The following is a 23417-nucleotide window of genomic DNA, read 5'->3' as shown; positions in this document are numbered from 1 at the left end:
TATATAATATTTTCCCCATTATAAGACTCTGTCTTATATTAATTTTTGTTCCAACAGATACAGTAGGACTTATTTTGAGGGAGTGTCTTATTTTTCAGGTATATATTATACTGTACATTTATTCATGTACAACATTACACATTAATTCATGTTTAAACCCTACATTTATTCAAATTATAGTCACTTCATCTTGTAGAACATCATCATAACTACAAATCCAGAATTTTGGCCTGAATTTCTTGCTACTTCTTTTCCTGTAGAATCATTGGCCAAAAATCTTTCATGCCCATCAGTAGAGCTTTCCTTCAATAAGTACTTTTTGTCCATGTAGCCCACTTGAAGTGCATTGTTACAACATATGATATATTGAATTATAAATATTAGACACAGCCATGTCCATTGTCATCAAGGTACAAATTAGTTTTGCATTGTATCCTCAGTCCAATTAGTAAGAAAACAAAGCAGCCCAGTTCACATAGGCATTTACCTCTTATCCAAAGGCTCCTGCTTGGGTATTTACAAACATAATTATAATTTATATTATCATTTAAGTATTAATGTCAATATTTATATCTAGTTATATATTATTCAGTACATTCTGCATGTGTTGCAATAGGTGTACTAAATACATCTGTCTGGCTGACAGTCTTAACTGGGGCTTATAAGCATCCTGAAAAAAAAAAAAATCACACTAGGACTTATTTTATGGTTAGGTCTTATTTTGGGAGAAATATACTAAATACATATTTTTACATGTCTTTATTAGTGAGTTCCTTCATATATACATTCAAAGGAGTTGTGGAGCAGGCTAATCTGAAAGCTTTCGAGCATAGTACAGAAAGAATTAAAGTCTTGGATTCAAAATCTTCAGGTTGGAATCTCAGGCAGGATTTCTATATTTTAATCTTGAGGCTAACTTGCTTTTTTTGCAGGAAACCTCAGTCTGTGACCCAAAGGCCTTCATCTATGGGATGAGGCCCACTCATTCAGAGGGTAATCTGCTTTATTCTGAGTTAGCTGATTTAAATGCTAAAACAACAACAACCAAAACAACAACAATAACAAAAACCTTCACAGCAACATGGAGACATCAAATAGCTGGCAGTACCATAGCATTGAAACAAAATTAGCCATCACAGTTAGAATATGTGATTCAAGAACAATTTAAATGTGTATCTTTTTACTTCATTTGAAAGTATTTGAGGTATAAAGATGTAGAATTTTATAAATGTTAACAAGCACATAAAAAACATTTAAGAAAGAAACGGTGTTACAGAAGAACTCTGTTGAGTTAATCTGAGATCCAGTGATAGTAATTGTTTTACTTAAATTTTGGTTTTGTTGTCCATGTTCATCCTTGGAATGTAATACCATAGAAGTTACTGTAAGCTTCGTGTCCTATTTATCTTCAAATAAATTTATCTCATCTAAAATATAAGCTTTAAATTTACATGAAATATTGCAGGATCAGAATGTTAACAATAAAATGAAAAATATGTGTTCATTCTCTAATTTGCTGCTTTCTTGCATATTTAAAATTACTATTCACACATTGTTCTCATATTCCAGATTTTCAAGAACCATATGCTGTGGTGGTTCTTCTAGAAAAGGATTTAGTACTTATAGATCTTGCACAAAATGGGTAAGAATTTCCTCAGTATGTGGTTAAAAAAAAAAAGTATATATAAATATCACAGGATTAGCTATTTCATTTGTTTGAGAAGTCTACTTTTATGTCCATAGCCTTGATCTCATTTTACAGCTCCAGACTCATTCTAATTATTTGCTAAATTCTTCTATTATGATAAATTTCATAGTATTTTCATTTTTTAAGTCAAATTTAGTTGAATTTCTGAAATTTCTTGTTTTAACTTCATGCTTGTATATGCTAAAGCTACACAAAATCAGTATGTCCAAAATTGATCCTATTATAATTTACATCTAAATAAGCTATTAGTCTTTTTTTGCACATACTATTGTCAGATTAATTTTCCATGCATCACTAGCCCTGTTGTTCTTCTGATTACAGATATAGTAGAATCATTGAACTAAGGAAAGATTTGTGTTATAAAGAGAGTCACCTGACTTTCTGTTATTTCAGTTTTGTTTGTTTGTTTTGTCTGTTTGTGGCTAAAGTTGCTGGATTCATTTTCCAGTGTATAAAGGGCTTTTCTAAAAATTCTCTCCTGATCAATACATTTAATATTTACAGATTAATAGTTTTGTACTTTTTAAAGACATTTTAAACAGGTTCTAATTTTACAGATGCTTTAAAGCAAGTATTCTCGTTCTAAGGAATGTTATATGTATAAAGTTTTAATTTCATGATTTTAAAAACATTTTACTTATTAAAATAATTTCATATCTAAAAAACATTGTAGAGGTACAAGATCCCAACAATGAATGTAACTGTACTGTATCCCTAAAATGTACCAATAAACTCAAAGCTGAAAAAAAAACATTTAAAGTGGAATTACATTTTAGATTATCACTGATGCAAGGTAACATTTTGATTTTAATCTTGGACTAGGTAATACATTGATGGAGAAAGAGAAGAATTGAAATTTTCTATTGATGTTGGTGACTCAAAGCTGAAAAAAACATTTAAAGTGGAATTACATTTTAGATTATCACTGATGCAAGGTAACATTTTGATTTTAATCTTGGACTAGGTAATACATTGATGGAGAAAGAGAAGAATTGAAATTTTCTATTGATGTTGGTGTAAGGATGAGGTTACAAATATTGAGAACCACATAGCTTAATGAATATGAGCATAGTTTAAATTCTGCTTCAACTGCTTCCTAGATGACCTGTCTTTGAAACATTACTCTTTGGTTTTGTTCTCCAAGATAATGTCTGCATCATACTTTGGTTCAAGAGATATAAGTACCACTTAGTCTGTATCTTAACTTTGGTGAAGGTAAATAAAATGTATCTATAAGTAGCACTTTGTCTAGGATAGCACGTTGGAACCATAGCCTTTATTGTTATAATTTAGCATCTTTTATTACAAAATACCTCAATGTTAATGTATTACATAAATCAGCTTAATATATGTGGTAAATGTATATTTTAAAATTTTGTAATTGTGTATTAATCATAGATTATAACTAATTAAATAAATATTTTTTTTCTGTGTTAAAGATATCCTATATTTGAAAATCCCTACCCTTTGAGTATACATGAGTCCCCGGTTACATGTTGCGAATATTTTGCTGATTGTCCTGTTGACCTTATTCCTGCACTTTATTCTGTTGGAGCTAGACAGAAACGTCAAGGTTATAGCAAAAAGGTATTGAACATGAGTTTTGTTACTTAATATTTTCATGTTTTAAATTTATTACCTTGAGATGTTTAGTAATATTGATACCTTTTCTACAGAAAGTATAAAGAAAATCATTTTTGGAAGCAAAATACATTGGTTACTGTTTCCATATATGTATTATATGTAAAACATATAGATTATATGTACATAAGGACTTACAGTATGCTTGTAAGTTGCTTTATACAGTAATCTTTTCTTATAGGAATGGCCCATCAATGGAGGTAACTGGGGCTTGGGTGCTCAAAGTTACCCAGAAATAATTATTACAGGGTAAGTTAAAGTTTCTGTTCACCCATTAAATCAGTAATAGCTAAATAGAGTTGATTAAGATTACATGACTTTTAATTTATTGGGCAGGTAGAGCTTTTCTTCATGTTACAGTACAATGAGAAGTAAATTATTGTCAAGAACCTTCCAGTTTACTACAGTTTCTACCTTTTTTCTCATTTTGGTGCTATCTTAAAAGTAACAGTATACATTTAAACAAGGAAAAAATGTAACTTTTTTCTTTATCACATTCTTAACTCCTTTGCTTTGTGTAGACATGCTGATGGTTCAGTTAAGTTCTGGGATGCTTCTGCAAGTAAGTAATTTCATTTGAATATTTATTGTTTTACGTTAAGCCATGCTAGCTTTTGTATATCTTGTTTTGTAATCACAGAATCAACATTTAATTTGAAATTTGTAGGCTGTAAGTTTAATTTACTGACTTATGAAGTACATGTCTTAAGTTTTTAAGAGTAAAATATTTTCAGAGATATTAGTATTTCAAGAATAATTCATAGCAGCAATATTCCAATTCTTTCTTCAAAATAGCTTTAAATCTTTTCCTAACTCAGAGATGAGAAATGAGAATGGATTTGAAATCAACAGAAAGTTCTAAAGTAATTTTAATGCCTAATTCTAAACTGGGTAAAAGTTTCTAATGTCTTTGTGAAAATTCCTGGTTCTTACATAGTAACAGATAAGAGTGCCTTATGATTAATGTTTGCAGGACATACATGATGAACTCTCATGGCAATTCAGTAAACTTTAGATGCATTGTTTAATCATGTAGGAGTTTCTTTTTTTTTTTTTTTTTTTTTTTTTTTTTTTTTTATTGGTACCGGGGATTGAACTTGGGTCTTCGTGCTTGCAAGGCAGGCCACCAAACCGCTGAGCTAAATCCCCGGCCCAGGAGTTTCTTTTTTTAATTATTTCCTGTTTGCTTTTTTATTTTGTTTATTATTTATTTATTTTTGGTACTGGGGATCAAACTCAGGACCTTGCAAGGCAGATGGTGGAACCACTGAGCTAAATCTCCGACCCCATAATCATGTAGGAGTTTCTGATAACACTGGTATCATTTTATATAGAAAATCACTTTAGGGAGTTTTGGTGTATTTATACATTTTTCCCCAAATCTTTTTGTTACTCTTTTATTTTTTAAGTTATCTAAAGCCATCATGATGGTGGATTTTTTTTTTTTAATGAATACAGTGAATGCACCCTTTTCTGGCCAGTGAACAAATATATATATATCATCTAAATGTTCAATAGACTACTTTAAAGTAGATTGAAAAATGAAAATACAGTTTAGACAAATATAGAATGTTTTCCTTACATAATGTGACTGATTAAACACATTTGATCATTTTGTACTAAAATGTCTTAACATCTTTTTTAGTAATGCTGCAAGTATTGTATAAATTAAAAACATCTAAAGTATTTGAAAAGACAAGAAATAAAGACGACAGACCGAACACAGACATTGTAGATGAAGATCCATATGCTATTCAGATCATTTCCTGGTGTCCAGAAAGTAGAATGTTGTGCATAGCTGGAGTTTCAGCCCATGTCATTATTTATAGATTCAGCAAACAGGAAGTAGTTACAGAAGTCATTCCGGTAATAATCTTTTAATTATTTTTTGTGTCAATTGTCCTATTATTTTCAATTTGTGCTTCATTTAGAAGACTACTTGCAGGGCCAGGGATTTAGCTCAGTGGTTCTGGTGCCTGCTTCACAAGTGCAAGGACCTGAGTTCAATCTCTGGTACCAAAAAAATAAATAAAATAGAAGACTATTTGCAGTAAGTTTTGTATAGGAATTTTGAAAACATCTCCGTATTTAAATTTTAATCTCTGTTTTTTAAAAAATAGCATTTATTGCTATATCTTTTAACTGATTATGTAAATCCTTAAGCACATTGTAAGTTTTATTTCAGCAAAACTGATATAAATATGAGTATATTCTTAATTTTGGAGTGCTGCATATTATAAAATCATGATGTGTGTATGTTTTTCTGTGTAATTCCTGCATACACACGTTTTTTAAAAAGCTGAGTCAGAAAATGTTTTTCATTTACCTTTGGAAACTTGTTAAATTTTTAAGTTTAAAAATTTTAGGGGCTAGGGATTTAGATCAGTGGGGCTGCACCAGCCTCTCAAGAACAAGGTCCTGAGTTTGATCTCTGGTACCGAAAAAAAAATTAGTTATGTGTATATATAAATTGTAATAAAATGATTACTAAATATCTGAAGTAAGTCAACTGCCTTGCTTTTTCCACAGATGCTTGAAGTTCGATTGTTATATGAGATAAATGATGTTGAATCTCCAGAGAGTGAGCAGCCACCAACTTTGTCAACACCTGTGGGAGGCTCCAGTCCTCAGCCCATTCCTCCTCAGTCCCATCCATCAACCAGTAGCAGTTCATCTGATGGACTTCGTGATAATGTACCTTGTTTAAAGTAAGTTATAACAAGGAAAATTATAGTTCTTTGCATATTATCTTAACTTAAATAAATTGTAAGCATCAGTAAGCTGCAATAATATTTTACAGTAAAGGAGTAAACTGGCATAAGAATCCTGTGTTTGGCTGTGGTTAATCTCTTTGTTTTTAGTGGCATAAGCAAGGTATGATTGCATTCCATGATTTTATCCTTAAAATACTAAGACTTGAACTCCAAACATAAGTACTATGTCACTCAATGTTCTAAATCCATCAGTGTTTTATCTGAATTTGTATGCATATTAGATTAATATTCAGACTACTTTGTAGCACTCTGAAAATTCCATATTTTTAATCTTAAATTGACTCAGTTTTTCATAATAGTTTTTAAAATTTTTATTAGTACATGTTTACAGTACATAGGCCTACATTCCTTGTGTGGAGTTACACATTTACATAATACATCTTAATTTTTTTTATCTCTTTCCTTCTCTCTCCCCCATCCCTTCATCTCTTGATTCCCTTCCCCTTTGAGCTATCTTCCTACTTCCTAGTCCTACAATATCTTTATTTCAAAGCCTTTATTTTGTATGTAAATACACCTTGTTTTTATAGGGGGATAAATTACATAACTTTTTTTTCTGGCCCACTGGTATTTTTGAGTGATTACATTTCTTAAGGTTTATGGGTAGAGAAGTAATGCAATAAGTAAAGAGTTAAAATCATTGAAGAATTACATGAAGAAAGTTTGAATAAAAATAATAACATTTGAATAAAAATAATCAATAAAGGTAATGATTGAAAGGTGGCTCTGAAAGAAGTCAAGAGATTCGGGAGAATGGTGGGTGCAAAAGCCAGATTGTAATAGATTCAAAGTACAAAGGATGGTTAAGTAAGAGAGAGAATTTGCACTTATGTAAAGAACAAAGCTTTGCACTATTTTGTTTTAGGTTTGCTAGGATTTCTTCTGTTGATGGATAGTTTAACAATTGCCATTTTCCATGTAGAGTATCAATGAAACCAAGAAGGTACTTACTCTGAAGATAGAGCAGATAGAAGTTTTAAAAATATCATAATCATTTCTAAAGTATAGATATAAAAATTTGTTGTGCTGTTCAGAAAATTTTGTGATTAGATATTTTAAGCCAGTGGTTCTCAACTGTGGGTGATTTTGTACCTGTGGAGATATTTGGCCAATTCTAGAGATATTTCTCTTTTTTTCCAATATTAAAAAAAAATATATATATATATATATATATTTTTTAATTTCTTTTTTTGTTTTATTGAGTTAATTGGTACATTTTAAGTATATAGTACCATTACATTCATTATTAGGATCTTGTACCTTTACATGACAAGTCTTGGTTCTCATTTTTTTTTTCCCCTTGTCCCTGCCCTCCCTTCACCCCCTCCTCCCCTCCCCCTTGCAAACATTTTATTTCCATTTTTTCATTTTGTCATATTTTTTTCTTTTCCCTTATTACCTTTCCCCTACCCTTCCTATTTTCCCTACATCTTTAGCCCTTTTCTTCCTATTTCACGTGGTCACTTATCTCACTAGGATCTTATGTAGTATTATAGCTTTTCACACCAGAGAAAATATTCGGTATTTACACATGTGTGACTTATTTATTTCACATAGGAGTATATCCTCAGCATGTATCCATTTTCCTATGAATGAATCTAATTTCTCATTCTTTATGACTGAGTAGTATTCCATTTTATAGAAAAACCACATCTTCTTTATCCATTCTCCAACTGATGGGCAAATGGGCTGTTTCCAAGTTTTAGCTATTACAAACTGTGCCACTATAAGCATAGGTGCACATATATCACTGTGATACGATTCTTTTAATTCTTTTGGCAAGATAGCCAGCAGAGGGATGGCTGGATCAAATGGAACCTCTAGTCCCAGCTCTTTGAGGTATCTCCATATTGATTTCCATAGTGCTTGCACCAGTCTGCACTCCCACCAACAATGGAGAAGGGTTCCTTTCTCCCCACAACCCCATCAAAATTTCTTATTGATTGATTTCTTGATAGCAGCCATTCTTTGTGGGGTGAGGTGGAATCTCAGTGTTGTTTTCATCTACATCTCTCGAATGACCAGTGATGTGGAACATTTTTTCATATATTTACTTGCTGCTTTTACTTCTTTGTCTGAAAAATATCTGTTCATTTCAGATGCCCATTTTTGAATTGGGTCTTTATATTTGGGGGGGATGATTGTTTTGAGTTCTTTATATATTCTAGATAATAGTCCTTTGTCTGAGGAGCAGTTGGTAAAAATTTTTTCCCACATTGTAGGCTGTCTCTTAGTTCTGTTGATGGTTTCTTTTGCAGTGCAGAAGCTTTTTAATAAGATGAGATCCCAGTTGTTGATTCTTTCTGCTAGTTCCTGTGCTCTACTGAGGATTTGTTCATAAAGTCTTTTCCTATGCCAATGTCTTCAAGAGTTCTACCTAACTTATCTTCCAACAAGTTTAGTGTTTCTGTTTTAATATTTAGATCTTTAATCCACTTAGATTTTAGTTTAGTACATGGTAAAAGATAAGGGTCCAGTTTTAATCTTTGGCAGGTTGAGATCCAGTTTTTCCAACACTATTTATTAGAGAAGCTTCAGCTCCTTTGTCAAAGATGAGGTAGCTGAGTACATCTGGAGTTGTTTTTGTGTCTTCCAGTCTGTTCCACTGATCCTCAGGTCTGTTTCTTTGCCAGTACCATGCTGTTTTTATCACAGTGGCTTTGTAGTATAGTTTCAAATTGGGAATTGTTATACCTGCTGCTATGTGTCTGTTCCCTAGGATGGATTTTGCTATTCTAGGTCTCTTATGGTTCCAAATGAATTTTTGGATTCTTTTTTCTAGTTCTGTGAAATATAGTGTTGGAATTTCAATTGGCATTACATTGAATCTGTATAGCAGTTTTGGTAGTATGGCCAATTTCACCATGTTGATTCTTCCTACCCAGGAGCAGGGGATATCTTGCCATCTAGACATATTTCTAGTTGTCACAACAGAGAAAAGGGATGATGCTACTTACGTTTAATAGATAGAGTCCAGGGATGATGCTAAAATCTCTTACAGAAAACACAAAGAATTACCCACTCAAAATGTCAGTAGTCTCAAAGGTCTAAAATTTCTCTTTGTGTTCTTAAATTCACTTTTGCTCTCATGAACATAGGCATATACACAACTTTCACCTGCAGTTCTGATTACACCGACATGAGACTTGGAACACAGAATCCTACTTTTCTTTTTTCATTTTGTTAATTATTCAATAATGCTTTAAATTTAGATTTGTAAAAATTCCTTTAAGACCTCTGATTCTAATGAATTTTTTCCTAGCTCTTTGTTTAATTTATGAGCATATAAAGTACAGCTTTGTCTTTTGAATAATTTTTAAGCATTTCTGTATTTTTATAGTTTTATCAATTACTGAAGTGATCTTATTAATATGTATTCAAGCCAGGTGTGGTGGTGCACCTGTAATCCCAGCACTCAGAAGGCTGAGGCAGGGAGGATCGCTGTGATTTCGAGACCAGTCTGGGCTACATAGTGAGTTCCAGGTCAGTCTCAACTACATGGTGAGACCCTGTCTCAAAAAACCAAAAAAAAAAAAAAAAAAAAGAAAAAAAAAAGTATTCAAAAATTAGGGAAATTTATTTAGTTTGTGTTTTATAATATCTTATACTTCTTAGTCAATTTTCCATCTCTGTGACAGAAAACCTGAGATAATCACCTTACAAAGAATCTAGATTATTTGGCTCACAGTTTCAGAGATTTCAGTCCATGCTTTCTCAGCCTTGTTTGAGGCCTGTCAAAGCAGAACATCGTGGCAAAGAACATATGTAGAGCAAAGCTACTCACCTCATCAGCAAAAAGGAAAGGAAGGGGCTGAGATCCAAATACCTTCTTCAAGAGCATGACCACGGAGATTTAGCTTCTTTCACCTCCTAAAGTAACACCATTAACTGGGAATGGGCCTTCAACACATGAACTTTGGAGGATTTAAGATCCAAATGATAACAGCCTCCAAATGTTGTATGGGCTTGTGGCTACAGGTTCAGGCGTCTAAAATACTAAAGTCATTTTCTAATCTAAAGAATAAACACCACCATTCCTTTTTTTTTTTTTTCTTCAATGAGATAGGTCAGAGCAATAGAGCTGATTGAGATAAGAGCAGATCTTTTACATTGGTTTTTCTAGGTGTATTTTAAAGGCAGGCTCAATAGATGAGTTTTTATCCTCTGTTCTCAGAGTCATTTTTTCAAGTATTTTTACTAATTTAAAGAACCAGGAGAAAAATACTGAAGGTATTTTTACTGACTGAAAGAACCAGTTAAGGCAGTAATGAAGAACAAATTTTAAAACTAGTAGCTAGTAAACTAGAGTTACTCAGTGTCTAAATCCACTTAGCTATCAACTTAATTCTAGAATTGGGAATTTTTACTGTTGTTCATTGAAACCGTGGTATGGCCATCTTTATTATTTGAGAGGAACTTTCATGCCTGTGTTCAATGTGTTGAGAAACTGTTAATCTGTATTCAGTAGACTATCTCTTATTGAAAGGGAGATAGAGTGTTGATAAATAAATAGAAAGCCTCATTAGCCAGTCCATTAATATTTTCTGGGAAGAAAGTCTTTTTGTTATTTGCATTAACTGCTAAGATTTGTTTATTGGTATACTTTGCCTATCCTGGAAATATATACAGTTAAATATAAACCATTTTTTTCTTAATCCTAAAAATATTAATGTGACTATGGTGTGGTGGTAATGTTCTTTCCCCCACTTTGGAATATTATCATGAACTACTAGGGATTTTTGCTTTAACTGATTGAATTTGGTTAACCTATGAAGATTTTATCACAACTTCCTAGAGGGAGTTTTTGGAGTATGTCTGAGACTTCCCAGCATCACATCAGGACTTGTATTACCATCCTGGATTTCAGTCAAGAACATATTCTGTGCATGGCTTGAACTCCTGCCTTTGCACATGGAATGAGCTTCTCCAGGAAACTCTGGCTTCTTTTCATGGAGAATAGAATAATGGGACAAAATATAACTGGTAGAAATGTGTATAACATTGTTTTTAATAAGCACCATTATAGTAGGCCACTCAGTGGCAAAGGCTAGAAAGAAATGTATTTTTAAAAAAAAACAGTATTTAAAAAAAAACAGTATTTAAAGCCCATATACTTTTCATTGAATGTAACCATTTGATTTCCTCAAACAGCTCTTCTCCTAGATTAGCTTGAAATCGTTTTTTTGTTTTATCCATTTACAAAAGTAAGTTCAAAATGAGTTTTAAAATTATCACTAATAGTAAAACTACTAGATGTGTAATAAAATATGACATTACATTTGTTGTTAGACTTTTGAGCACATCTCATGTGAGTAATATGTAGTCAAATCTCTCAGGTATGAGTTACTTGCAATTTTTTCTAATATTGGAATTATTTACTGGCACCATATACAATTCAGTTCCATAAATTAATTTTATCCTGAGAGTTTTAATGTTTTAACTGGCAGTTCTTTTTGTAAATAGCATTTGTATCAGAGAAGAAGTAAACTGTGTTATCACTGTATTTTGTAAGATGAACGGAATTTTAAGCTGTTAAAACTGTAATAACAGATAAGACTGTCAACCAGAATCTGTTCACGCATAATTTCTCCTTGAGGTATACAAGGAGGCAAAATAAGTATACTACTCTTTTCCTATCTATGTTCTGTAATTTCAAGTGGTCTCTAAAAAATGCCATCTTAATTGTTGATAGAGACTAGTGATGTCAGCTAGCACAAAAGCCAGATGGGCTTTCTGACACTGACTGATCTGCAGACTCAGGCAGAAAAAAATGTATAAAAATAGGTGAGGTTTTAAGTTATGGAAGCATTAAGCACACTGTCTGTGGGACCAGAGGAGAATGTGGGCATACTTGTCTCTGAATGGACACAGCATAAGGGGGGAAAGGAACAGACCTCATTAATTCTCTTCCTTTTTTACCTTTCCCATAGTAGAGTTAGAAAGTGGGTAGAGAGGGGGCCAGGAGTTCTGTAGACTCTCAATGGAGAACCATCCCTGCTGACTGGACTCTGTGTGTCTGAGCTTTGTATGTCTGGTTTGTTTTTTAATAGTGAAATAGAGATTCATACTAATTTTAATATGTGATATTATATATTTGTATATCAAGCCATACATTTAACTTAAAACTTGAAATTGCTTAGTATTTTAAAAAAGGATTTTAAAATAGCACTGTAAATAAGTCACAATAAAGTGCATCATAAATTAATATACTCTCATAGTTAAGACTGTTTGGGTCGCTTATTTTGTGCTTTCAGTAGAATAGTAGAATTCCAGAAAAAAAATGTATGGTAAGAACATAAACATATGCATTGCATAATAATTCTCTTTACCTAACTATATCACATTAAATTATTTATCACATTAAGTAATTTCAGGTGGTCACTAAAAATATCTTTGGCCATTTATCCATTTTCTCAAAATTTGTTTGCATTCTGAATAATTCTCTAGTATTACCTAGTTTACTGAAGGATCAAGATTTAGAGGGAAGGTCCTAATATGTATTCAGAGATATATTAGAGGTAGCTAGTCTCAGTAGAATTTTGGGTCATTGACAAAAAATATAAGGCACGTGTTTTCATTTGTTCCTTTTAGCAATGAAATTTTATATTTTACTTAGGTATTTTGTTTGTCCCTTTGCAAATTCCTTGTCCAGACAGAGTCTCATTGTGACATTGTGAGGCGCCAAACATCCTTTAATACTTAAACTATTTTTGTACAGATTATAAGGCTGGCTGGCTGGCTTTCTTTCTTTCTTTCTTTCTTTCTTTTTTCTTTCTTTCTTTTGATAATGGGGAATCAAACTCAGGACCTTATGCTTGCGAGACAGGAGCAGTGTCACTAAGCTAAACCCCTGCCCTACAAATTATGAGGCTTTTTAAAAATAGAAGTTTGACAGCTTGTCTTTAACATGTAAACAAATTAACATAAATATATTAAAAGCATTAAATTGATAACATATATGAACTATTGTATACATAAAATGTAACAAACTGATCATTCTACTTCTATTTTAAAAATCTAACTTCTGTCTTGATCAAGTTTTAAATTTTTTTAGTTGAGTATTTTGCATCATTTTTAGCTGGCATTTTCCTCCTCTTTCAGAACTTTTTCTTATACTAAAATAAAAAAACTCTATGAGTTGTATGTGTTCTGGTCACTTGTCTTAGATGTGCCTATAAATAAACTTCTAAAATTGTCCCTGGAAGCTTGATCTTGTTCTTGAGAACCTAATCTCATGTGCACATTTCCTATGCCCGAGATGGAAGCATTTCCTTGAAGGTTACTGTCTATGCCCAATTCATTCAAGGAGAAAATAGCCCACTCTGACTTTTCAGCCTATGCCTTTGTCAAGGCTGTTATTGGAGAGAGATGAAATGGCTCAGTATTTATTTCTGTCTTGAGATCAGTAGCTATATCTGACCGTCAGTATTTGTCTGAGAAGAATCAGACATTCTCATCCTTTAGAATCAGACAGGGCACACACAGTTCTGAGTGTGTATGCCTGTAACCCACTACAACCAGCAGTAACTACAGCTCAATTCATACTGTGAATACCCTCAGTGATTCACATTTTCCCTGCGGTCTGGACCGTTTACCTTACACATGTCCTCCTCACCGTGGAACTACCCATTAAAATGATTGAGAAGTAGTCTCACCTGAGTTTGGTGTCAGATTTAGTACCGAGGCTTCTTGCCTTTACACACTGTCACTCCAAAGCAGAAGAATTGCTGAATACCAGGGTTTCTGTATGTTCTGCTAAAACAAATATGGGAAAGAGTCTGTGCAATAAAAAATGTTTTCAGTTCTAATTAGTCACCGTAGATTATAGTAAAAACAATCATACCCAAAAATAAATTGTTCACGTTTAAAAATGTTTTTTCAGTTCCACTTGGTTTGCTGACTTTGAATTTGATAGGTGTTTTATCTAAGTATTCCTCAAAACATATCTCATAAAATTCTCCCTCACATATTTATCTGATAACTAAATGATCTGATAATTAAATGATAAGTTTAGCATCATTTTGTGGTTGAGAATACATTTAATGATGTGCTGAGTAGTTCCGTCTCTGATTCCTGGCTGTCACCTCAAACTTAACCACACAGCCACTAAAGCTACCTCTTCATTTTGGCGTATTATTTTTTACTATAGTATCAGTTTGACTTATTTTTCTCTCCTACTTTATCAGGTTACCAAGTTACCCTGTCATCCTCCAGTATGTTTATTTATTCAGTGAATATTGAATACCTCATTTATATCAGTGTTAAAAGTAGCCACAAAATATATGCCTTACTGAAAGCCTTGTGAATTCTTCATGTTTTTCAAATCTACCTTTAAGAAATTATTTCACATCATAAAAATAATGAGAATTTCCTAAATGGTCATTGTTTTCTACTTTATCTTGCATGTCCACCAAATTAGTCTTCTCCAAATGTTTCTTATAAACCTTCATTATTTTTTATTTTTTTAATAATGCAAATGTGTTACTTTCATATAATATGACCTTCTAAATGCACTTCCATAGGTATCCTCAATTTTCTCAGACCATGATTAAGTAGTAATATTGCCACTTTTTACAGAAGCAGCATGTGAGTAAGAGGACTCAAACTCTAGCCTTCCAAAAGCCTGGAGTTTTCTTAACAGCCAGGAAACCTTCCCAACTCAAGACCCTCTGAAGTCTGGCCTTAGTCATTATTGCAGTATTGATATTTCACTTTTACTATATACACTGTCCTCTGTAAATAAATTTACAGTATTAAGTCTTAATTGTGAGTTTCCCGCTTTGTTGTCTTTTTTTGCATGTATTTAAAATAGCAATATTTTACATTATTTGGCATTCAAAAGTACTTATCACCTCAAAGTCAAGAAGAGTTTGGGTTTTTCTTTTAGTAAAAGTGGTCACACACAAAAAATGAATTGTTCGCATTGGTTTTTAGCTTATTCTTGTATGTTTTTTAGCCAGTTTTTCTTTAGTTAACATATACTTCTAAGTTTTACATCTGCTTTTCTAGCTTACATTTCTTTTTATGTTATTTTCCTCTTAATTTCATGTTCTGCTGCTTCTCCATACCCTGCCCTATCCTTCTCTCCTCTCTTCCTCTCCTTCCTTTTTCTGTTTTCTCCTCTTTTACCCTAACCTCCTATTCCCTCCCCCATTTTATATGTGGAATTTGCATATAATTCTTACTTTTTGTTATTTATGTAGATATTTAGACCCCAAACTAAATCACATGCTTGTAAATGAGTTCTGATTTTTACATTTCAAAAATCAGTATAATTCTATATATAATTTTTTGTTTAATTAGGCATAACTATATAATTATGTAGGATGACAGGATAATTGAAATGGATTCAAAAGGTAAAATATTTCCCCTTTTTTTTCTTTAAGAGTTAAAAATTCTCCACTTAAACAGTCACCAGGTTATCAGACAGAACTAGTTATTCAGTTGGTATGGGTGAGTGGGGAACCACCACAGCAAATAACCAGCCTGGCAATCAATTCATCGTATGGACTGTAAGTATAAGTCATGTTTTCTTCAGTTTCTTTTCTCATAGTATTCCATGTATCATTTTTCTTTTTAAAAATAAAAACTTGCACTTCAAATTCAACATTTGAATCATAATTTTGTTTTGAATAATTTACTCTGGCTATGTGTACTGCTTCCTGATATTAAGTAAATATCTCATAAACCAAGGAATTATTAGAGATAAAGTTTTGAAGTCAGTATATCCTCCCCTATGGATACTCCTAGAAATAATTTTCTTAATTAGTATCATGGAAATCTAGCAACATGAATACAGAAGACATTTATTAATTAATTATGAATACTGAACTGTAACTATGTCATTTTTTTCTATTTCCAAAGTTGTACAACTTAGAAAGACATAGTAATAATGTAATAAAGTATTTGTAATACAGGCATATCTGTTTTATTACCAGTTTTTGACTTGAGATACAGTGTTAAATATACTTTGTATTATAATACAATAGGCATTTGTCTTTTTATTTCAAAACTCAACAATCCAGTGTAAGAAATTAATTACTAATTGGCTTATCATGTGCAAATCACTGCCTTCCTGAGTGATACCCCTAGGGACTCAGTCATCTTTTTTTGTTGCTGGTAGCTATGACTACCTCCTTGCCTCTTTTTCTTTTGTTACTGGGGATCAAACTGGGCCCTTGTGCTTGCAAGGCAGGAGGTGGAAACACTGAAAAAAGCCCCCGACCCCCTCCTTGCCTTTTGAATTGCATATCGAGCTAAGACTGGCAGCAGTCTGAGATAATCTTTTACTTAATGCCTTACAATATAGGAGCACAAGCCTGCTTCTTTTATATATTTGATTGCCTTCAACCATAAAGGAAACAAAAAGGGGATAAGCAAAAAATCCAGTAGGATGTGTCACAGGGAGTTGTACTTCAGTTAATGACAGGCCTCATTGGGCTCATAGCTGTATTTTGTTTGGTGCTTTTTATGTATTTTTAGAAGTTGAATTAATTGCCAAGAATATCTAATTTATAAGTCATACTTTTTTTCTAATTTTGTGAGACAAAATCTTGCTATATCATTGAGGATGGCCTTGAACTCAGTATGTAACCCAGGCTGGCCTCAAACTTGTGTTAATCTCCTGTCTCAGCCTCCTGAGTCCTGGGATTACAGGGATGTGCTACCATGCCCAGCTAAATCCATATTTTAAACTTTGACTGAAAGTCTAGTTGTGGGGTATATGGGTATAGATACTCCTGTGTGGCAATAGACACCTGGATCTGAGTTAAAGTTTTTACTTTTTAGATACACACATATTTTACTTTTTCAATAGTTAGTACTCCTCAAGTCACCACAGTTCTCACCTGACTTCTTTACTTTTTTTTTTTCAGCTTTAATTGAGTTTATTGGTACATTTTAGGGATACAGTACAGTTACATTCATTGTTGGGATCTTGTACCTCCACATGACAATGTAGCTTCTTTGTACATTGTCAACTTTCAACGTTGCTCTTAAGAGACCTTAAAAGAATAATAATCCTTGATTAAGTTATAGCTCCTGACATATAATGAAAAGATATTTTGAACACCCCAGAGTCTTCCAAGACTTTTTGCTTTCTACTTTTATTATTGACTATACAGATTACCAAAACTTTCCCTAATATATCAGCCTGTTTTTCTGTTAGAAGATAATATCTTCTCCTAAAGGGCTCAAAATGCCCTCAAGGAAGAAAAATTGATGTTACATTCCATAGTATGGGGGATATATATTTCTGATCCAGTTCTAATTCCTGTGTGGAATATTTTTTATATCAGTAATGAAGTTTCATGAGAAGGTAGATATAACCTGTTTTTCCATGTCCATGGTTGTCAAAGGAGAATTTTTTGAAAGACCAATTGTGCATCCTCCTTCAACCTTATAGACTATGATTTTGTTTTGTTTTTTGTTTTTTTTTGATACACGGGAGGCCACCGAACCGCTGAGCTAAATCCCCGGCCCAATTATATTTTCTTATAATTGATTGTTTTCACTAGAATGTTTTTTCTCTTCCAGGGTGGTTTTTGGCAATTGTAATGGCATTGCTATGGTTGACTACCTCCAGAAATCAGTGCTGCTCAACTTGGGCACCATTGAATTATATGGCTCTAATGACCCTTATCGGAGAGAACCCCGATCTCCTCGTAAATCTCGACAACCTTCTGGAGGTAAAAAGAAAAAAAAAAACACTACTGAGTTTTAAAATTTCTTTGAATGCTGACTTATTTCTTTTGCTCAGTAGATAGTTTGTCTAATGTAGATGGTGTATGTCACAGTCAAAAACAAGCAAAAGCATTAGTCTTAACTTTGTATTGTTACTGAGTTTTGATTTTAATATATTGTTTTACGAAAGTTGAGAAAGAGCCACAGTGTCAAACTTCAGCTAAGTTTCTGTGGGTCTGTTTAGCACTTACCAGAAGTTCTTGAGCTCTTTTTGTTGTCACTGTTCCTACTATGTAAAATGTTATATTCTAGATGTTAAAGAAACAGCAGTGAACTCAGCCATAAAGAATGAGAAATTAGACTCATTCATAGGAAAATGGATGAATATTGAGGATATACTCTAAAGTGAAATAAATAAGTCACACATGTGTAAATACCAAATAGTTTCTCTGGTGTGAAAAACTATAATTGTACATAAGTTCTCAATGGTATAATTGACAACTTGAAATAGGAAGAAAAGGGCTAAAGGTGTAGGGGAAGTGGAAAGAGTAGGGGAAAGGAAATAAGGGAAAAGAAAAAAAATATGAGAAAATGAAAAAATGGAAATAAAGTGTTTGTAAATAGGTAATGGCGGCGGGGAAGGGAGGGCAGAGGTAAGGGGAAAAAATGAGAACCAAGATCTGTCATGTAAAGGTACAAGATGCCAATGATGAATGTAACTGTACTGTATACTTAAAAAGTACCAATAAACTCAATGAGAAAAAAAAATGTGGTTTGAAGCAACATCTTAAGAGTATATATGTTCCTGGGCTGGGGATTTAGCTCAGTGGTTTCACCACCTGCCTCAGAAGCACATCGACCAGAGTTTGATCCCCAGTACCCCCCCAAAAAAAGTATATGTTCCTCTAATTTCAGATGATAAACATTTTTCAAATACAATTAACTGGAGAATATGTACTATGATTGTTTGCGTTGATATAAAAATTATACTCTTGCTAAAGTATATTTTTAAACTTTTCTTGAGGCATAGCCCAATTGTCATCAAATTATTCTTCAGTCATTTTTAAATGGGTCAGTTTGAAGGAAGGACCTTTTTTGCTAATAGATGCTAATGTATTTTCATCCACAATCTAGTGTCACTCCTGAATTTATAAAACATCACTGCTGAAGTTTGACTGTGTTACAGATGTATTACAATACAGTTGAAGTATTGACTAACATATAGAATGTGTTTCATGGGCTGGGGATTTAGCTCAGTGGCACCATGCCTGCTTTGTAAATGCAAGGCCCTGAGTTCGATCTCCAGTTCACCCCAACCAAAAAAAAAAAACTGTAAGTGTGTCACAGGGACAGAGTGCAGTGAAGTGTTTCAACTTCATATGTATTTTTGCTATAATTCTGACTGCTGAAGGTGAAACGTGGGATCATTTATGTTTTGTTTCACTGGTCACTTGATCATTCAGATAGTGAAGGATAGAAGAAGGGAAATCTGTTCTGAATATAATTCTAAAGGCCATATAAAATCTGTTTAGGAGGTGGAAGTAATAGACATATGGAGAAAAGTACCTGCTTACTCTTGGGAGTCGATAATGTAAGAAGGAAATTAGAGGCAAAAATGTACCTAGACTTTAGGAGAATTTTTTTTTTTAACCTCTGGATATGAAGCTCTAAAAATGAAGTGTTTTGGTTTTGGTTTTTACAACAGTTACAATTATTTTGAAGTCTGAAATAAGACAGAAAAGGAGAAATAGCTATGGAGTTCAGTAGTACCGGTTGAAAATTTCTGTGTGTGTGTGCGTGTGTGTGTCTGTGTGTGTTATAAAATAAGAAATGCTACCATAGTCACCCTTATCTGCATTTTAAGATACATTTTAAGGAGATACATTTTAAGACCACCAGTGGATATCTATATATGTATTAATGTTTTTTCCTACATATGTACACCTGTAATAAAGTTTAATGTACAAACATGGCACAGTAAAAGATTATCAACAACAACAATAAAAATGAACAATTATAACAGTGTATTCTATAGTAATAGCTAAGTATAGTGGTCTTTCAAAATATTTTATCATTCTGTCAGTGTCCTTTTATGACAAGAGGAGATAAAACTTAAAGGCATTTTGTTGGCTTCTCTTTAGCAAATTTGAGTTACCAACACCTCTACTCTTGTGAGTTACTTGATTACAAGCACTGAGTTGGCATTGTGGAACTAGGACAATAGAACTAATACAACAAACAGCTAAGTAAGTAAAGGATAGGTAGCCTATACAACATGCCAGCATAATGACTCACTTCTGTGCAGAACTGTGCAAAGTTTCATCATGCTACTCAGAATGGGACCTAATTAAAATTTATAAATTGTTTCTGAACTATTCCATATAGTATTTTATATGTATCTGTGAAATAAAGGATGCAATAAGAATGTACAAAATATTACATCAGTCAAAAACTGCTGTGTCAAATTATAAGGCTGGTTTCAAAAATAATGGGATATAAAGCAATGAATGCTTGGTTGTCAGGAAAATATGATACAGGGAGCATTAGAACCCAATTTTAAATAATAATTGAAAAACTGAAGATACAACTTTTTCAGCTTTCTTTGTAAAGAATGCTATTTCTCACTAGAAAGTATGAAAACTAATTTAAGATAAATTAAAACCCAAGTAACTTTGTGTAAACAAAGCAGACGAAACATAGTAAGTGGTTACCAAGGAAATTAAATTTAAATTGAATTTAAAAAGTATCCCAATTTGAAGGTCAATTATATTAAAAGTCAGTTCATTGAAAATATAGTTTAGTCACAATTCTAGAATGAATGGCATTCCTGATTCCTTGTGTACATATAAAAGTGGAGATAATAGGTTAGCAAAAGTTTACTAAAATTGCTACAAAATAATTTTACTTTTTTAATCTGGTAATGTATTACTGGTTTATGGCCAGTTGACATATTTTCTGAAGTTAATAAGGTATTTGATAAAGAATTCCATGATAATTTTTGAACCACACCCGTAGAAGTGACCTACATACCTAGTTCAATTAAACAGTTTCAAGATTGATTAAACCATGACTTAGCAAGATACTCTCTGCTGGCTGAATCTGGCCCACAACCTAAGTTTGTAAACACACTTTTATTGGAGCTGATTTGCTTATGTGTTGTTTTTGGCTGTGCTTGTGCTGCAACATTAAAGCTGAGTAGTTGCAACACAGATTTTTAGATTGAATAAATTATTTCCTGTTTGAATTAGTTTAAGACTAAATGCCTGCTGGACCCTGAGTATCTAGAAACCATGGTATATATTGGGAAAGCAGAAGTAGAGAAGGAAAAAAAATAAAATTAGAGGTCAGAAGATACATACCATGGGGTTATTCATATGAACTTACCATGTAGGGTTGGACTTTGACCCTTACCTTAAATGAAATGAGACAGAAGATATTAAAGGGGTTTTAGCTCATTTAATAGTTATTGTAATATATTTAATATTTAAATCAAATCATCTCAATCCACATTCTCTAATTCAGCTTCCCAAATGTAGGCTAATAATAATTAAGAATAGTAATCATGTAATTAATTATACCATACATTTTTGTTTTATAGTATATAGTATTTATTGTACATTTAGTATATTGGTGACAAAAATTCCCATGTTAAAATTTCAATATCTGTTGGTTTTTAATATTCAGTACTTGGAACATTGTAGCACTAGAATATATTTTCACTGCTCATTAGAAATCTTTAACCTTAGTGTTCTATCAGGAAAAAGTTCATTTATGTAAACATATTTTGTCAGATTAAACCAATCATCTTAGAGCTATAGAAACTGGGTTTTTTAAAACTTTTATCAGTACATGTTTTCAGTACATAATGAGTACATTTATAGTAGGGAATTGTTACACGTATATAACACATTTCAGTTTTTTATTCAGAAACAATTTGGTGAAATTTAAAACATTACTGCGTCTCATTCAAGAACTTTCTAGAGATGAAAACAAATAATATATAATTCAAACTAGAAAGTAACACTTCTTATAAATCTAGAGTATTCTCTAAAAATATTGGTATAAAAGCTTTCAGAGTGACATTAGAGATTGGGGCATTATGTCTAAAGTACTGGGAGAGCAAGTACTGGCCATGCACATAAGCGCATCAGCATGACACATGACTTCTCCTGAGGCTTAGACATGCAACTCCTTGTCTGTTGACCAGCTAGTCCAAACTCCTGATGTTTTTATTAGTAATCATTAAACAATTCACAAGGAATTTGTTCATGTCAGTATCTAGACAAATGATTATTTATATATATTTTTTTAACCATAGATTTTAGTTCTTGTCCATGGAATAAAATATCTTCCTATAATTTTGCTAAGAATTTAGACCATGTTATAAAATAGATCAGTTTTATATATGTAATTCATGTTTATTTGAAAAGAAAATATTTTGTTAGAGATCTTTTTAAACTATGGTGCTACAGTTTTGTTTTCCCTCATTGAATTTATTGGTACATTTTAGGTATACAGTACAGTTACATTCATCATTGGGATCTTGTACCTTTACATGACAGGTCTTGGTGTTCATTTTTCCCCCTTTTCCCTGCTTTTCCTTCACCCCCTCTTCCCTTCCCTATTTACAAATACTTTATTTCCATTTTTTCATTATTTTTTTCTTTTCCCTTATTTCATTTCCCCTACCCCTCTCACTTTCCATACACCTTTAGCCCTTTTCTTCCTATTTCATACTGTCAGTTATACCATTAAAATCTTATATACAATTATAGTTTTTCACACCAGAGAAACTATTTGGTGTTTGCACGTGCGACTTATTTATTTCACTTCAGAGTATAACCTCAATATGCATCCATTTTCCTATGAATAACTCTAACTTCTCATTCTTTATGAAGCAATTCTATAAAGATGAGTAATGTGGAGTATTTTAAATATTGCAAAATTGAGGATGCAAAATGTTTTCTTAATTATCATTCAGAAATACTTAAGGAAAATGTTTGAAGTTTGAATCGAAGGTCCTTATGATACAAAAATTACCAAACCTATTCTTCCTTTAAAATTTGAAAAATGTCATATACCTCACATTTCTGACTTCCAAAAAAGTTCTGCATTATCCCTGATGTTTTTTAAGAACAAATTATCTTATTTGGAAATTCTGTTTCTAACCTGTGTTCTTATTTGTTTAACTGATAACTGCCGCATTAGTATGAGGTATTTTAATACTAAAATGTTCCTACTTCATAGCTAATGAGCACAGTACAATTTCAGTAGTTTATTAATCTGCTGGCTTCTTTTAAATAGACAGTAGTGAAATATAAATAGTAGGTAGAAAGCAATCTGCACTTCTGTATATTTGTGGTGTGACTTGTTTATTGTTTTTGGTTTTTAGCAGGTCTATGTGATATTAGTGAAGGGAGTATAGTTCCAGAGGATCGCTGCAAATCTCCAACTTCTGGTAATTGTTTTTTATTTAATTACTACTTATGAGCATATATGAACCACAATGGCATATCAGTTCTTTTTACAGATGAACAATTGAAATATGTCAACAAAAAGGTGTTGTTATGTATTTATTATTAAAATCAGAACTGTATTCTTTACATTCTGAT

At 32.5% G+C, this 23417-nt stretch overlaps 1 protein-coding gene across 4 annotated transcripts in view; it reads left to right on the top strand.

The window, feature by feature from the left end:
* Stxbp5 (syntaxin binding protein 5) overlaps positions 1-23417 on the top strand; it is a 179001-nt gene that overhangs the window by 105531 nt on the left and 50053 nt on the right. For all 4 annotated transcript variants that reach the window (XM_010639597.3, XM_033763319.1, XM_010639606.3 and 1 more), the window contains exons 11-19: positions 1570-1642; positions 3148-3295; positions 3531-3598; positions 3871-3911; positions 4995-5215; positions 5879-6057; positions 15510-15635; positions 17659-17810; positions 23198-23263. In XM_010639597.3, the coding sequence (XP_010637899.1) occupies positions 1570-1642; positions 3148-3295; positions 3531-3598; positions 3871-3911; positions 4995-5215; positions 5879-6057; positions 15510-15635; positions 17659-17810; positions 23198-23263 (1074 nt within the window). The remainder of the gene's footprint in view (positions 1-1569; positions 1643-3147; positions 3296-3530; positions 3599-3870; positions 3912-4994; positions 5216-5878; positions 6058-15509; positions 15636-17658; positions 17811-23197; positions 23264-23417) is intronic.

This window comes from Fukomys damarensis, unplaced genomic scaffold (assembly GCF_012274545.1).
Source record: "Fukomys damarensis isolate Sample0158 unplaced genomic scaffold, DMR_v1.0_HiC HiC_scaffold_14, whole genome shotgun sequence".
Taxonomy (NCBI): Eukaryota; Metazoa; Chordata; class Mammalia; order Rodentia; family Bathyergidae; genus Fukomys; species Fukomys damarensis.
This window is presented reverse-complemented; position numbering and strand designations above follow the sequence as displayed.